Source organism: Cyrtonyx montezumae, unplaced genomic scaffold (genome assembly GCF_038088225.1).
Source record: "Cyrtonyx montezumae isolate F1298 unplaced genomic scaffold, pur_monq_1.0 scaffold_2, whole genome shotgun sequence".
NCBI lineage: Eukaryota > Metazoa > Chordata > Aves > Galliformes > Odontophoridae > Cyrtonyx > Cyrtonyx montezumae.
Window position 1 is genome coordinate 12279137 of NW_027071936.1, and position 17114 is coordinate 12296250.

A 17114-nucleotide genomic window follows, 5' to 3' on the forward strand; every position below is an offset into this window, starting at 1 on the left:
TGACTAAATGAACTTTTTAACATTTTCTATTTTCTTCCTTCCACCTGGTATACCAAGCCCACTCCTGGCTTGAGAAAAATTCAAATTGCACTTCAATTTCCTCTCAAAGTCTACTCAAAGGTAACCAGGTAATTAAAGTTGCTGAACTTAAGGAATTTACAACAAATCTTTTTACAACAAATCTTACTGCTCAGTATACCAGGTACTTAGCATAGATGTTACTTATCACAGACATAACTACAGCCTTTGCTTAATTAGATCATCCTTCTGCTACGCAAAACCTACAAAAATAACTGTACTGACACCACTATAACCATGTCAGTTTAAAAAAGCAGAATGCAGAAAACTTAGTCACCAGTGCATAAACAGCAGGAGCACTTTGAAATGCATCAGCCACAGCACCTGTTTTCTCTCTTGTGCACACTGAGCCACAAGAACACAATACATTCCAGTGAAGCTCTCAATTACAAATGCAATTTTATTTGATTTCTTCACTCAAACTGAATTTTCTCATTCCAAATCTTTACTTAAAGAGATAGTAGCTAAATGCTTAGAAAAAGAGCAACTGCTCTAGTAGGCAGCTAGAGAAATGTATGTATCAATACAGAGAAGGAATGTAAATTTCAACTGATCGATCACAACATACAAAGAAGATACTTCTATGCAATACAGACTTACAAAACAATAACAGTTCTTTTCACAAATATTTTCACAGAGTTCTGCACAGCAATCTTGTAGAAAAGTAGATTTGTGCAACACCAAAATAACTTATTGTTCCTTAATATAAATTATTTTTCATTTCCTAAAAGAAAGAGAGAATTTCACAAGATTGGACAGGTCCTGACTAGTTTTGGTGATAGCAAAATATAAAAGATGTTCCTGCCATATACAGAAAAGGAACACGGCGTGTGCTACAGTATTGCAGGGGTCAGTTCTGGACAAACAAGAAGAGCAACCTGCAAGTCTAGTGCTTCTGCTGCTGTAGAGAGGCTGTGCACCAGCAAACATTTGCCTTTCTAGTGCTTTCACAGTTAGACAGCAGAAGTGTGCTTTGGTAAATGCACCTATTAAAAAACAAAACAACAAAAAAAAAACAAAGAAAACAGTAACACAAAAAACCCTGCATCTGTGGCTTTCTGATTTGAGCTTAAGGCCTTCAAACAGCCTTCCTGATTCTGAGGAACAATTTACATTTTGGTGTGCTTTGAAGGAGATGCCAGGTAAAAACTGGAAGGATTCACACTGGATGCAACACAAACTCTGTTGCTCTCTTAACTGCACGTAGCATACGACTGAAAAAGAACTAATTAACTAGGCCTAGGAACATGCCTGAATATTAACATTGATGGAAACGATTTGCAAAGTTTAAAATTACATTATCCATAATTTAAATATTACTATAGATTTTCAGAAATGTCAGTGCCGATGTAGTACAATCATTTGGAAAAGTACAAGACAAAGTATAGTATAGACAGTACAGATTAAAACTCCCGAAACATCGTAATCCATTTCCATTACGTTAAAATCACATATTCTTCAAGGTTATACGTAAAGCTTCAGGTGGAAAATCTGTTTCTTCATGACACAGCTAGAAGGTGAGTCTTAACTGACTTTATTTTAGGTTTCTTTAACATACAGGGATCAAAATAGACTTCTCATTATGACTAAAAATATAGATTTTTTTACTACAGAACCCAGCAGCCATTTTTCTGCTTCGCCGCCCTTCCCCCAAAAAAGTCAAGCAAGTTCTACAAAAATAGCAATTAACTTTAAAAAATAGGTTGCTTCTCCCAGCAAATTTAAGTTACATTCAGATAGGATTTAGCTATTTATAAGGAACTATGTTGTAGCAGGACACCAAGGGAGGCGTGCTATGGCCAGTCTCCTGACAACAGCTGCTCACATCAGTGCCAACTGTGGTCTCCACGCAGATCAGTATCTGGTTTGATATTCATGATGCCAACGATTGAAATCATTGTAGAAAACCACTATGCTCCCCGATGCCATGCCGGTCAGTATACACCTGAGGAAAGCACAATGTTAGTCAGCAACACACTGTGAGATCGGGTGCGAGTCAGCACACCAAAGGAGTACACCAAATAGGTACAAGAAGGCAGCTGGAGCTGGGAGGTCTTACCAGGCAGAAAAGTCAGGCTTTCCAAGGACTTCAGCAGGCTGAGTTTAGCTAACACTGACATCTGCACTGACACTGACAGAAAATTTATGGATCTCAAAGCAAACAAAACACCAAGCAACAGTATGTATGGCGTTTGTATGGGTGGCCTGAAGCCACAGTTCGCTCGGAAGTCAGACAACAGAATTGTTCAGCAGCACCACTGTCCTGCGAGGCCTCTTGAGATTTCTTGTGATTACTAGTTGGGCTTGCTTATTTGCTTTTTCTGGGTTATATGGGAGCATGATGAAGTAGTGGTGAAGGAGCGAAGCGCAGAAGGGCTGGGAGACGCATTCCATTCAGTCTAGCCTTCCCCATTTAATCCAGGAAGGAACTGGATGTGGGCACGGGACTTCAGCTGGATGTGTTAGCATTCAGGTTTGAAAGCAATTTGAAGGCTCTGGTAGTTCTGAACATTCCTGAAATCACTCCCCCACTGAGGTACACATACTTCCTAAATTCCAAACGTTATTCTACTACTAAAGATAATTTACACATATTTGAAAAGCCACAACCCTGACAGAGCACACAATAAAAAGAACTTCTGTATGATCATTTCTACTGCTTCTTATTTAAGTGTTACAAAAACCAAGGGTGTGATGACTTACACAGCTCTGGCATTTTGGAAAAATAATCTTCCGAATGAAATCTCAAAATGAAAAGCTGTAATTTTTCCTTCACAATAAAGATGAAATATGAGATGATTATCAGAACACTGCATTTTGATAGTGTCCCTACTTCATTTCATTAGAACCCTTTTGATTGTTTATTGTTTTTAGGTTACAACTTCTCTTACACGCAATCTATCAAACATTCTGTATTCACGCACACCAAAGAAATTAAAGCCTACTCTGCATTTCTGTGTCTTCAAACCCAATGTAAATGGGTTAGATTTACACATGTTCACATTAAATTTCAGTTTATCGATGTGCAAATATTATGACAGCATGCCATTTTAATTACAGCTTACAGATTCTCTAAATGCAAAACTATATACATTTTCAGGAGTCTAAAATTCAACAACTGTAACTCGAGCTCCGGATATACTTTCATGTTATGAGCAGTATGGTTTTTTTTTTAATGAACCAACTATAATTTCTAATTATGCTTTACAAGAAGTTGAATGTTTAAGTAAATCTCGCGGATTATGCTGGCTTGTTTTTTATTCAAAATTCATTTTATATTATGTGTTAGAAGTATAGTCCAGGAAAAAAATGTTCAATCTGCATTACGGAATATTTCATTCAGTATGGACTTCCATTTCAATGGAAGGTTAAGAGCCTTATCTATATGCTCTCCTGGACAATGTAGACAAGCAAACCACACAACAGAAATCTCACCCATGAGCTAGAAGTGTACAAATGAAATTATAAATGTACTATAAGCAAAGAGTACTTCTGTAATAAGAACAACAGCTTTTAAGTAAAGCAGCACTGACAAGTGCAATGTAAAAATACAGTAAAAATGTAATTGGACTGTCTTCAATAGAAGCACTCTTTGAGGAGGGTCATGATTAGTAGACATTAAATCATTCTTAGAAATGAAAATTAGTATTTACTTTACCAAACTATGGGCACGTAGTAGTAGGAATCTTATTGTGCAACTGTTTCATTTTTAACAAGATCTGGAATTAGGAATGTGGCCTGTGTCATAAGTGCAAGAAGAAACAAAAAAGCACATATGTAACCTTCCACCTCCAACTGACCCACCCCATGCCAGCACAAGCCAGTAATTCAACCTGTTTTGAATGTCTGCCAAATACTTCTTGAATGAAACCTTCTTCTTTCTCAGCAAGAGCTGAAATCCTCAAAAAGATTACCTGCCCTGCATGTGACATTCTAGAAAGAAACTGATGTAAGTACAGAATTTTCAGTATAATCATCAAGACCCATAAAACCAGAAGCAAAAAAATATATTCAGAGCAAACATGCAGTCTCTGGAATAGTTGCAAAGACCAGATTTAGTTCTAACCTTTGGTCATATGACAAGGCCATGGATCGGATTCCGGCATCACACCCCGGGTAAGCAAAAAGCTTCTTGAGGTCCCACATCTGCCACACCATGACAACTCCACTGTCTCCACCTGTAAGCAGATACTGTCCATCTCTACTCAGTTGGATTGCCTAAAGGAAAATCACATGGATGTTTGTCAGGTAAATATCTGTTTCTTTTCTTCCTCCTCTTACTTTTCAGAAAAGGTTTCATAGTGACAGCTGAAAGCCTAAGGAGATTTGATACCAAAATAAGCTTTTGGGAAACAAGATGTTGTTATTCTGGACAGCCCCAGTTACCTTTTACCTTACCTGTCATTTATTCCATATTCCAATAATTTAATATGACCTCAACTAAGGAAATTTACTTTCTTAATTAGCTAGATTTACAAGATTCAGCTGCAGTGGCATTAAAGGAATGTAGGGAACTGAAATGGTATAAAAATTACAAGAACTATTTTTGACTGGCACTGGTGGATTCCTGCTCTGGATTAGGAGGATAATGATTCACCCTTGATAACGCAGACTGTGTTTCTTTTAATCATCTATCCTGAAAGGGCGACAACCTCACTGGTTTATACCTTGATTTTGCTTGGGACATAAGAACTGATGGCAAAAATAGGTTTGAAAAATTTGTCTGGGATCCAGATCATACTGAAAGACAGGACTTCTTAAAACAAGTTTCCAACCTGCTTCAACGTTTCCTACACGCTACTTGAAAGATAAGGAGAAAGACTGAATACTTGGAGGAAAAACAACTTTACTCACTTCCGTGACAACTACTGTGACACTACCTGATATTAAGATGACTGCAAAGTATGGGAAATATTGCTTCAAAATGGATTTTGCCAGGTTAAAGAAGCAAAAAATACTAAGAGAATTATCTTGAACTTCTATTAAAATAAAACATGCTCTGTGGGGTCAGATCATGATCCATCTGGCTCGGTATTGTGGGCTAGACGCTGTAAAGCTAGCAACAATACATTCCCTTGCTCCCTGGCACCCACAGACACTGATCAGGAATTTCAAAAAATACATCTGTGCCCATTCCTCTTAATATATCTTTATGAACCATATTAATACGGACCGTGTCCATATTAAACTCAGTCTTATTACTGCTGACACTATCTATTTCTTGACTCCACTGCCCCTACTTCCAATTTATATTCTTCATCCACTACTTTGTGCCACTTCTTGCCTTCTGCCAGTCTCTGACAAGTTTCTACTTGCTCACCTCTTTTTATTTTGTTCCTGCAAACATCTTTTCATTCTGTCCCTGGTTCTATCCTTGATTCATTTCTTCCCTGCTTCCCCTCCCTTTTGTATCCTCATTCAGGTTCACTTCATCTCATTTTTTATTACGAAAATTTTGTGCTGCTTACTGTTGGGGCTTATCATTGCAGGAAAAAATTTGCATCTCCTGCATTGCTGGAACTGCACGTGTTCAGTACCAAATGTATAAGCTATAGATTACCTCTTGAGACTTTCCAAAGATCTGTGAGTTGCCTAAGATTTTTCAGCTGTTCAAAAAACCGTAAGTTCTTCACACCAGAACTAATTCTGGATACATTTCAACTTCCTTGACGCTAGGCAGAGAGACACAAAACTTCTCAAGAGAACAATGTAAGGTTTGAAATTCTAAACAAATATATATGTACAAAAACATTCTACAAATGGTCCAACTTTAACTGAATCGCTCTCAGTAGTATACAGTGACACTGCCTGAAGATGACAGCCCACGAGCAAAACTCCACCTCAAAAGTTCAAATGTAGGAAACAGAGAAAGAACCAAAGACAGCATCTTGAAAACATATCCCTCTGTGCTGAAATAAGTATTCTGGTATCTGCAACCTCTGCTTCAACTTTTTTTTCACTATTCAAAGTTTACACCATGATTTTTAATTCCTCAGGAAGAGGAAGCTGTTGGCTGTTTTAGTATACAGGATATATAACGCCAATACCACAAACATGGGAGAAATCAAATCACAAAGAAGTTACATTCATGCAACATTGAAGTGTTTATACAGACTGCTGTGACAAGCCTAGAAATCATAATAAACAACAAATGCTAGATACTGCTTGATGAATAACTGAAGTCAGACACTGCGTGTATCTGTATTTTTGGTACTGCTGTACTCTATTACTATGTTGCTAAATACATCCTTTAAGAATTACATGGTGTGCAACACTTAGACCAAGACAGAGCAACTTTTACATCATCAGTAGGGAACTTTCATATCATCAGTTTTGACTGTCCACTGCAACAGCTCCTAACTAATCAGAATGAATTGCACTGTGAAGACGTTATTCCACACCATAATGAAAGTAACAGCACCATATGTTGAAAACAAAACACTGGGATAACACTGAATTAAATAGATGATAAACCTATTCCATCTGTGTTTTGGATTGAAGTGACGACGTGTACACACACACTTAAAAACAGTAAAGCAGAGTAAGTTTTTTATTCAACCATATTTACCTATGAAAAACTGATTACTAAAGAAGAGCAGATGGAGCCTTTTCTAACAAAAACAAAAGTTCCTACCACAAATTACTTCTGTGATTATTTCTACCACAGTACCAAAGAACCTTCCAAAGTACAACCCCAAGAAGCCTAAAACGTCATTCAGAGACAATCTAACAATTAGAACCCAATGAGAAAGTGCAGAAAACAATCCTGGGGTAACACAATGAAAATGACCTAGAACTCATATGCACTGAGTAAATGATCGTGAGATCTAACATACCACAAGCAATTATTAAAAAGATTATTCATTAGAAGGAAAAATCAATATAGAGTGGGTTTTTCTTTATAGCAATGGCAATCTCCTAAGGGTATTTTCAAACTGAAATGAAGACCATGACAAATAATTATTTGCTACACTTATAAAATTCAGCTGATGAAAATCCATTAACCTTCTGGTCATGGTTCACTTGAATTTTATACTTGAAGCTTTTACTGAAGAAATGCTATATTAGAAGGCAAATTAAAGCCATTAATCTTTAACTCTTCCACTACCTGTATAATGCAGTGTTTTTTTGTGATCTTTTGATTAAATAAAGTATAAGCTTTGAACCTGTACTAATACCTATGCAATTTTACCAAGTCATTGGCTTGTCAGGAAGACAAGATGTTGAATTATTTATTTTTACTGTTTATTAATAAATATCTCAGCCACTTGCCAGCCTCAGCATATATATGAATGAAGGAATGAATGAAAGAAAAAGGTCACCCTGTCAACATTTCAGTTTCGTGGCATGCCCTTCAAAGATTTAACAAACGAAAGGATGCTTTTACTCCCAAGTACTCCAAGTGGTATAGAAGAAGGCATGAATCAATTTTACTGTTTTGCTTTTCCCTAGTGCTGTTGAACTGGAGTTCTGCTAGGTACAAAACTGAAACGCCTCTGCAACCAATCACTCTCACAACATGAGGTTCAGACTCTCAAATAATCCCCAAAGCGCACAATCTCAGCTATGTTCTAAAAGCAGCATTTCTCGCTTATATTTCCTTGGAAAGTCTCAAAACTTTGCACAAATCCTTTAACATCTCAGATTTTTTGAAAGGCAGTGCTTTGTGAAAAGGCAGAGCTGACACAGTGACAGCACTGCCTTACAGCAGCAGAAGTCTTGCGGACACTTCCACATTTCAAAACAGACTCAGGAAAAGAAAATAAATTGGTTCCTCTGGGTGAAACAGCACACAGCCTTTGTTTAAGGTAAAATAACTTTACCTCTCAGAACAAGCAGACTATTTAGAGTTAAGTTATTCATTAAGATATCTAAACATTACATGGTAGATGTACTGCGATATGCCTAAGCTCCACTGAGCAATACAGTATTTAAAACAAAAACAGGTGGAAGGCATTGATTAGACTGAATTTCCCCAGAGCGCCTGAAATTTTTCTAGCAGTTTCCTGGCACAGAAATATGAGAAAATTAGAATGTTGTTCCAACATCTTTATTGAAAACTGCTATTTTGTCAATAACATTCTGAAATGCAAGTCCGTAATGACACAGGCAGATATAAATAAGAATTTTACTTTACAGATTCAATGCTTAGGACCTTTTCTTTCCCCTTTCTATCCTTTTTGAGGAAGAAAAAAAAGAAAAAGAAGAAATGTGTTTCAATGCAGCACATGGTTAGGGACTATTCATTTTAAACGCCCCTGCTTTAATTATGCTGATGCCACTTGCCTTCTAACGTGAGACAGCGCAGAAAGGCATAGGGAAAAAAGGATTTAGATTGTTTAAGTATAAAGCCCAAGTGGGACCACTGGGAGAGAGAGAAAACAAAACAAAAACAACACACTGTACATATGTAACTCTGGCCAACAGAGAGCAGAACTTCCATTGCCTCCAGCGACATTCCCAAAGCTGTGGGTACTGACTGAAACACAACAGAAATTGTTTTAACCAGCAAGGGATTCTGAGACATTTTACAGATTTCCTTCCCTGACTGACAACATAATCACAACCGAAAGTGGCAGATCATCAACGTTACTATTGTAAAAAGAGAAAACATTATGATGTGTACTTGCTTTATGTAAAGAATGAAGGTGAAGAGTAGGCTTAAATTTTCCAAAGCATTTCTACAAGGACAGCCAAAGGCCCAATTTGCAGAGAAATGAACAAAGATTAAAAACTGAAGCAAGAATTGACGTTAATTTGGAGAAATGGCCTGGGGCAGAATATACACATTCCTGCTTCATTTCCCCAGCCTCACATCTGCACTTGTGGCTGCCATAGCATTTAAAAAGGCTGTACACCCCCTCACCCACTGCAGTCCTCTCACTATGAAAAAGAGACCTACACAGAGATTTATTTCTGCTTATATCAACATTACTGTACCTGACATTTTGAAAACACAGGGATGTTGGATTAACTGAATTCAGTATAGTTTTAGAAAGTTTTAAGTGGAATACAATACAAGAGGCATTTTCTTCCTGAAACCACTAATACAAATAAAGGAGAAGAAACCTTTGTGAGGGTAATGCTGGAAATACCAGTAGCTGAGTTGCTGGTCTGTTCCGCCAGATTTGGTAAACCAGCTTGGAGGCACAGTACTGGTACACGAACAGTAGTCTTCTTTGGCTGATGTTACATTGCTTTAAATACAAAACATTTATTCACTGTGCAGGTGATGGAGCACTGACACAGGCTGTACAGAGAAATTTTGAGAGTCTTCTCCCTGGAGATCTCCCAAAGCCACCTGGACATGGGCCTGGGCAGCTGCTCTGGGTGGCCCTGCTGGAGTTGGAGTGGGCCTGATGGACCCCGTGGGCCCGTTTTACCTCAACCATTCTGTGATTGATTCTGTGCTTCTCAGACCACAAATACTGGCATACTTCAGATAATTCAGGTAGCCTGAATGCTGACCCTGCAACGTGGTCTTGCTTCACGTCCTTGTCACACTTCTACTAGATTTGAAAATGTTTGTCCATTTTTTCTTCTTTCTCATTTCTTTCCCTTCTTTTCCATTTGCTTTTGTTCTCGTTCAAGGAAAAAAAGTGTGAATAAGTAAAATACTCTTTTGACACATCTGCTTCACTGCAGGACAGCTGCCAGGTTCTGCTCTGCTTCATAGGTACTATGTCACAGGAACTGTCAAAAGGCCTACATTTTGTATTAGCAAATCATGTCCATAAAACCATAAGCTTAAAATACCTCCTGCATAGTTTTGGACATGCTCCATGTCTTGAACTTAACTGCCTGGTCAGCAAATGTCAAAAACACTTCTAAGGGCTAAAAAGCTGAAATACAGACATAAGTCTATAAATTTCCTGCAGCTCAGCACAATACACTCTCTCAAACTAAGATGAAGGAATGTAGAACAAGATGTCAAAAAAGGAAAGCCAACTTTGAAAACTGCATGTCCAACAACCTCCTGCCTTTAAACTTCGAAGTAAAGAAATACTCTGACTTCAGCTGACCAGCAATTAGAAGTACTTGTATTGTTCTGCTCAAGGAAAGGCCTACTGGCTGTTCCTTGCTATTTGAACAGACATAATCTAAAACAAAATTAGTACATTAGGAGTGTTTTTCTCCTCTTAATGCTGTTATGAATGCTGCTAGTATGGTGTAATGCTATACACTTTAATGGCCTGGCTATAGAAAGAAGCTCCACACAACTCCAAAATAGATAGCTTTTTCTGATAATAGAACTGAGAGTTCTTTGAGTACACTTACCTTGATTTTGTCATCCGTTTTCATAGTAGCTTGAAGTCTCCCATTCACACTGAATACACAAAAAAGGCCATTTTCATAATATATGACACACTGGCCTTCCCTCGAAGCTTGAATAAGTTTTGGTCTCAGGCAATTTTCAGGACCTTCTAATGTTTCAGGACCTTCTAATGTCCTCAGCAAATCTCCATTCATAGAATGTATGAGACATGGTCCTTCTGTGAGAAAGAATAAAAACTCCAGATATTGACACGCATGCTCAATGATTATATATGAAAAAATGAACAATGGCTTCCTATTCTGTGATGAGTTGTAGGATGTTTAAATGGAATACCTATAACTGTAAGGGTGCCAGAGAGTACAATGAGCAGTTTACACCTTGAAGAGCTTTGTAATAAAGTATTTTAGAACACCTAAAAGACTCTTTTTGTGGATTTCCTTTTAAATTTGGTAGTACTGAATCCTAATTCAATACTTCAGAACATGAAGCTGAATGTAATGAAATTTCATTGGCATCCACGCTAAGTGTATTTTCTTGTATTGAGACTTTAACCCATGCACATTTCACTAAACATATGCTTGTTAATACATTCAGACAAAATAAATGATTTGTGTTTAAACCACAAATGTTCACATGCATAAAACAGCAGCTTATACAGACGCATACAGTTAAGTACGCCCAACTTACTTTGAAAAGGTGTCTCGAAGCAAGAACTTTACTAAGTACTAAAACAGACAGATCCTACTTCTAAGGAATTTCAAGTTTAAAAATAAGAGCTTGATAAGAATTAGCACAAATTTTGCTTGGTATTTTATACAGATGCTTCATCTAACTGAGTTTCAGTGAAAGAGAATGCACAGTCTTCTAACTTGTGATTTTCTTTATCCAGAACAAAAGGAAAGCCAACTACAAAAATGCATTTTTCACTATCTTGACAGTCAAGAGCTGGATCCAACTGTATGCTATAGGCAATTACACTGAATAAGCAAACAAAAATAAACGTAATCAGTACGCTAGAACAGAAAATCTGATGTGATTGACTCTTGTAGATGTCTGAATAACTGATGTTCTAATATGTTTACAAAAGAGGTTTTAAATTCACTTAAACTCTGCAGCAACTAAAACAAGTTTAAAGACAAAATCACCATGAAGTTAATCAAATCCTTTTTGCATGAGGACTCCAGCTTTATGAAGAGAAAGAAGTGGACAACAGCTTTCTTACCTTTTGAACCACTTATTACTAAGCCAAGTTCAGCACAAATGGTAGCACAGGTGATCTCATAGTCATGTCCTGTCAAAATGGCTCGAGGAGTTGCAAAATCACCTTCAATGGAAAAACGATAAAAGGGAGCTGTGGTTACAATCTTTTTCCAAAATCACCACTTGCAATCACTGAAGCGTCTTCAGTTTTCTTGCTCTTAGAATTCATTTTTTCCTGCAAATCACCGCTACTGCACTGTGCTTGCATTTGCTTGTTTTGTACTCATATCTATGTGGTACAGCAGAAGTAAACTATAGAAATTCAGCATTATTTAGCACATTCATGTTTTTAGTTAAAAACTGGTACAAGTAGGAGCACACAGACTTGTGTTTTCCCCTGCATCTCTCCTTCTCCTCTGCCTTCACTGTGGAGAAAGAGACCTAACTCAGTTACTACCTCTTACAATAGCAGACTTAAGTAAACTCAAGTCATCACTATGGCTAGTACTGAGAGGATACCAACAATGCCCCATGATGGAGAAAAACATCCACAGGTTTTACTTTAAGCTAGGAGCAGTGGTGAAACCTCAGCCTGATGTTTGAGTTCCATGTAAGATGTAGATTAAGGAATACAATCAAGTTTGAATTTCAGACAAACTTGCAAAATCAAAACCATCAGGTCCAATATTTATTACCTATGTTCCTATTAGAGATTTCCCTGCAACAAGAACAAGCAAACAAAACTTTCTTCCGTTTTCTAAGATCAAGTATATACACATATTTTTTTTTAATTTCAAAAACAGGTGGTAGATCTGCAAAGGTTGAGAGTAGTAACTGGGCCAAATCATTTCACTTGGCCACCACTCAAATTGTATTTGAGGTTGTAGCTTTTTAAAAGATAAAAACATCACAGTATCATTACTTTGTCCAGTTTGTTAAGAGCCTTAACACTACCAGTCGTAGTTGTCTTATCAGAAATTATGTAAAATATTTAAACAAGTAGCTATCAAGACCCCGATTGTGTACAGAGAGAAGCAGTGTCAATCTGTGGGCACATACACAGAGGCTAGAGCTTATTCTCAGCAGTTTGCGTCGTTAGTCAGACCATTTGCAACAATCCCCAGTGCATCCAAACATCTGCTGCAGTCAAATTGCTTTTTAGAAAAGGTCATAATCCACAGCCAAGCACCAATTCAAAGATCTTAACATTTCAAAATCCTATTTATTCTCCAGGTGCTTTTAAAATTCCTATCTACAACGCAAACATTGGAAAAGTAAGTAAACCTTGTTTTGCTTAGATTTATTCATACTATATGTATACACACACATACACATTCAAATATGTGTTATCAGAATTTAAAATCTGTAAATGCTTCGGAGGAGCAACTCACTGAATTGTCCCTAACCTCTTAATAAATAATTACGAAACGTTATTGATACTGCTTCATATGATGTTTTGCAAAACACACTCAAACCCAATAACTATGGCAGAATTCAGAAGCAAAGGAAAAACTCCCAACCCATTAGAAGTGTAAGGGTAGAATATGACCTTTACGTATTTCTCATGTGATGGACTACAAAAACTCATACACATTTTAAAGAAAGTTTGCTCTATTGAACTTCTCCCACCTAGACCATGTGACAGGCACCTCAGAAGCTTCTTAAAAGAACGTTGTGTAGGCAATCCACAAATTCTCACCAGTTTAGGGGAAAATTTAACAGTTACCATTACAGTAACAATTCGACTTCTTTGATCCAATTATTTCTCCCCGTTGACCCCAAGCTATAGGGAGCTTTATGCACTTAAAGCTTTCATTAGTTTTGTTTCTTCGAAGTGAACTACCTGCACTAGGAAAACTTCAGAGTTCAGGGTATCTTACTTAACTTTATAGAGAGAAATCACATTTAACAAATATGTGCATATATCAGCAGGGAATTGATCTAATGATATATGACATAGGTTAATTTAAAACTCTAATTTTAAAACTGAAATCAGAGAATGTGCAACACTGTAATGCAGATAATGAAAATAAAATCGGAATTTGAAGGACTTATTAGAAGCAACGTCTGAATGAAGTGTTAGGAGTTGCAGATAAAATCCTTGCAGTACAATTTTTGCTTCCAACACCTACATTACTATGTTACTATGTGAATAATATGAGCAAAAACCATTATATGTATATACACACACATATATATACACACACATAGGAGATACATTTTTAAAAAAGTAGAAATTGGGCATATATATTTATCACAATCCACAGAAAAGGACAATTACATAATGCTGTCTGTCAGTCCTTTAGAATTTGGACTTGGCTTCAAACATAAAAGTGTACAAATCCATAGGTGGCATTTCACAAATGACATAAGCAGTTTACTAAGTTACATTGAAGAAATAATTTAATGCAAAGAAAAAAAAAGAAGAAATACAAGAAATTGTAACAGTATCTTCAAATAAATTAGAACTTGAATAAATACTGTAAACCAGGAGTCCTGTGAAAAGTCAGGCTAACTCCTTTGATAAGAATGTCAAGCATTCAGGGGTTTCCAAGCCTCTGATTTTCCAAATAATGGGGTCAACTTAAAAGCTGGTCATAGAGCAGAACAGATTTCTTTAAAAGCTTTTAAACTGTTACTGCTTCAGAAGATTGTCATGGTTTTCAATAATGCAAAGAGAAAATTTTATTTTGTTGCTGGTTTAAGGGGCACCACTTCAAACTTTTCCAAATTGTTTTAGGGGAACAGGCTTGCAGACCTTTTGAAAAGCTGGGGAAGTGACTTCAAAGGGAAAAGAGTCTTTGTCCGTTAAGCAGGTTTACGACCACTGATGCAAACCCTAACTAAGGACTGAAAAGAATACTCAGTGCATCTTTATGGAGATCCTTAAGGAAGATGAACAAGTCAAATGAGATTAAAGATAGCTCAAATTCTCGCACTAATAACCAAGACACAACAGTCGTACAGATGTGCTTTTCTCAGCATAGTATATAACAATATCCCTAATCTGTACCATTGCTGGCTTGCTTCTTGCAGCTATCTTAATGCCACATTCACACTGCAACAAACGTCATTGATGATTTATGTCAAGCCACAGGAAGAATACACGGAGTTATTTCCCAGTAATGGGTAGAATATAGTAACCATTCAAATTATTTCAAAAGGGTTCTCATACATTTCAATAAATAATTTCTGCAGTTGCTTTGCCATAGAAAATAACATGATATACCACTCCTTCCTTGGGGGATTCAAGTATGCTTTAAATCATAAAAGGCAACCATCAGAAATAACAGAATAGCACGTGATATCATGTCAGCTAATGGTGACATTTAATTGAAAAAAAACTGTTAGGTGCTTGCAACCTATGTTTACAAAGGAACAGTGGGATTATGGCCAAGTCAAAACTTTCTGTTGTTTAACAACATCCAGAAACACTTTACTGAGAAACAAGAAATTGGTTTGTGCTGCTAAGTCTCTCTCCACTATTTTTTCAGCTTCACTGATGTTACACAGGAAAATAAAATCACGGCATTTTAAACGTACCAGCAGAATCCTACAAAGACCACTTTCTTTGTTTTCAGTACTAAGTCATAAAAGCTGAGCCAAACACGGAAAAGCATCCAAAGAGAAATTTCTCCATTAAAAAAAGCAAAAAAATAATATTTAACTGAAAAAAATGTAATTAAATAGAAAATAGCCTTCCTACTCAGTTTCTGAGTGAGATATGAGATATTATATGAGATATTATCCTTTAGAATAAAATAAAATATAAAATATTTTACAAGATTCCTTTCTTATGCTTAATGCTGAGAAGACGGTTAATGAGAAGTCACCGACAGCGAGAGTAATTTTCAATTATTCCATGATTCTAGTGGTCGTAGGGTACTTCTAAATGGCAAATTAATTAAGTGACTTTATGTCAATATAAAATCCTAATTATATGAAATATCAGTTAAACAAACTACATTTTTACCCACTTCTTGCCAAAGTAAGTTATCGAATACTTTCTCAGAAGGATAAATCACCCAAACTCAATTACCTATGCAAGAAAAGTATTAAAGTATTCAAAAAGCATTTTATAAAGGCTGTGTTTTTTGAATAAAGGAACTAAATGGTTTGAAATACAATTCAAAGTACAAATGTTCTTGCAGAACAGACGACATTGGGACACAAGTGCTTTCAAGCAAAATGTAAGGAAAGGAAGGAAACTAATTTGCGCTGATTGTATAGCAAGCTTCAGAGTTAAACTGCATCAGTAATGACTGTCAATTATTAAAGAAACTCTCTACATCAGCATTATTTATAGATTCCACACAGTAAACATTTACATAACAGATAACTGGTTAAAAATCATTTCACTGCCACTAAAAGGATAACTCTCTGATGGATGTGAGATCCTACTGTGTTATCACACAATATTATTGAAATATTCCTAAAACTTCACTTTCAGTAATCTATCCTGTTAAATTTAGCTTTTTATGTAGCAACGTATTTTTTTCATATTATGCAAGAGCTTTGTTGTTGTTCTTCACATGTCATTCATCAGCATTTCCTCTCATCCCTTCAACGCTCTTCTCAAACTATTTCCCATCTGTTCAAACTTTTTAAAACTAAAAGTAAAATTTAAATTTAAAACCTCATGCCTGGACCTTCAACTGTATGTTACCTGAGAAAAAGATCAGTGCCTTTCAGCAACGTATTGCTCGATCCTGAAACTGAGTCTTAAGAAACCCTACGTTATGATGTAGCTTAGCAAAGTGAGAACTACAAAATTTATCCTGTAGAATTAATTTAATCGAATAAAACACAAAGAGAGCTTATTGCACAATTTGTCACACTGTACAACTAGTGACTAACACTTATACAGTACTAATACGAGGATCTTTCATACCCACTGTCAAAAGTACAGGTTCAAAATAAACACAGCAAAGAAGCAGATTTAACAGGTCTTCATGAGTTGAGTATTCCAATCCAGATTTCAGAAAGTCAATAATCCCCAGCCTCTCAATTCCTATCGTGTGTGCAAAGCAAAGCTTTCTGGAACCAGTTCACTCTTCCTAAGGATTCATCTGCTGGAAGAGCTGGAAGTCATTCAAGCAGCACCCCTCCCACCACATACAGACCTTTTTGAAGCCCTGTGAAAATATCTGCAGGTGAATATTCAGGGTCAGTCTACAGTAATATTTTAATATTTGCACCATCCCAACTTCATAAACTGCTACTTAAATATCAGCTTTGAAGTTTTAAAGCACTGTCATTTTTGTTTGAATATGCTCTAAAACAGCTTTATGAAGGAGCTTTTTGTGCTTATCCTTAAAAATATATATTTTTCTTCATATTTCTCTCCCGTGGTTTACATTTATAACTATCCCCATTATTAAGTACAACTAATATCAATAATCATAAATAAAGAAGATCTCAAAAGATAAGGTAAAACCTATTAGCAAGTATTTCACACAAAAATACTGCCTCCTGCAGAGCAGATCTAGGACAAAAGATATTTTATAATATGTTGAAATCGATCGATAGTTTGAAACTTACGTGGTACTGCATGGTTTGA

At 36.5% G+C, this 17114-nt stretch overlaps 1 protein-coding gene across 4 annotated transcripts in view; it reads right to left on the reverse strand.

The window, feature by feature from the left end:
• Positions 1 to 460: 460 nt before the first annotated feature.
• LRBA (LPS responsive beige-like anchor protein) overlaps positions 461 to 17114 on the reverse strand; it is a 363630-nt gene continuing 346976 nt past the window's right edge. For all 4 annotated transcript variants that reach the window (XM_065736365.1, XM_065736363.1, XM_065736364.1 and 1 more), the window contains 4 exons: positions 11577 to 11678; positions 10357 to 10571; positions 4145 to 4296; positions 461 to 2023 (listed from right to left, as the gene is read on the reverse strand). In XM_065736365.1, coding sequence (XP_065592437.1) covers positions 1933 to 2023; positions 4145 to 4296; positions 10357 to 10571; positions 11577 to 11678 — 560 coding nt within the window. In that variant the 3' untranslated portion in view covers positions 461 to 1932. The remainder of the gene's footprint in view (positions 2024 to 4144; positions 4297 to 10356; positions 10572 to 11576; positions 11679 to 17114) is intronic.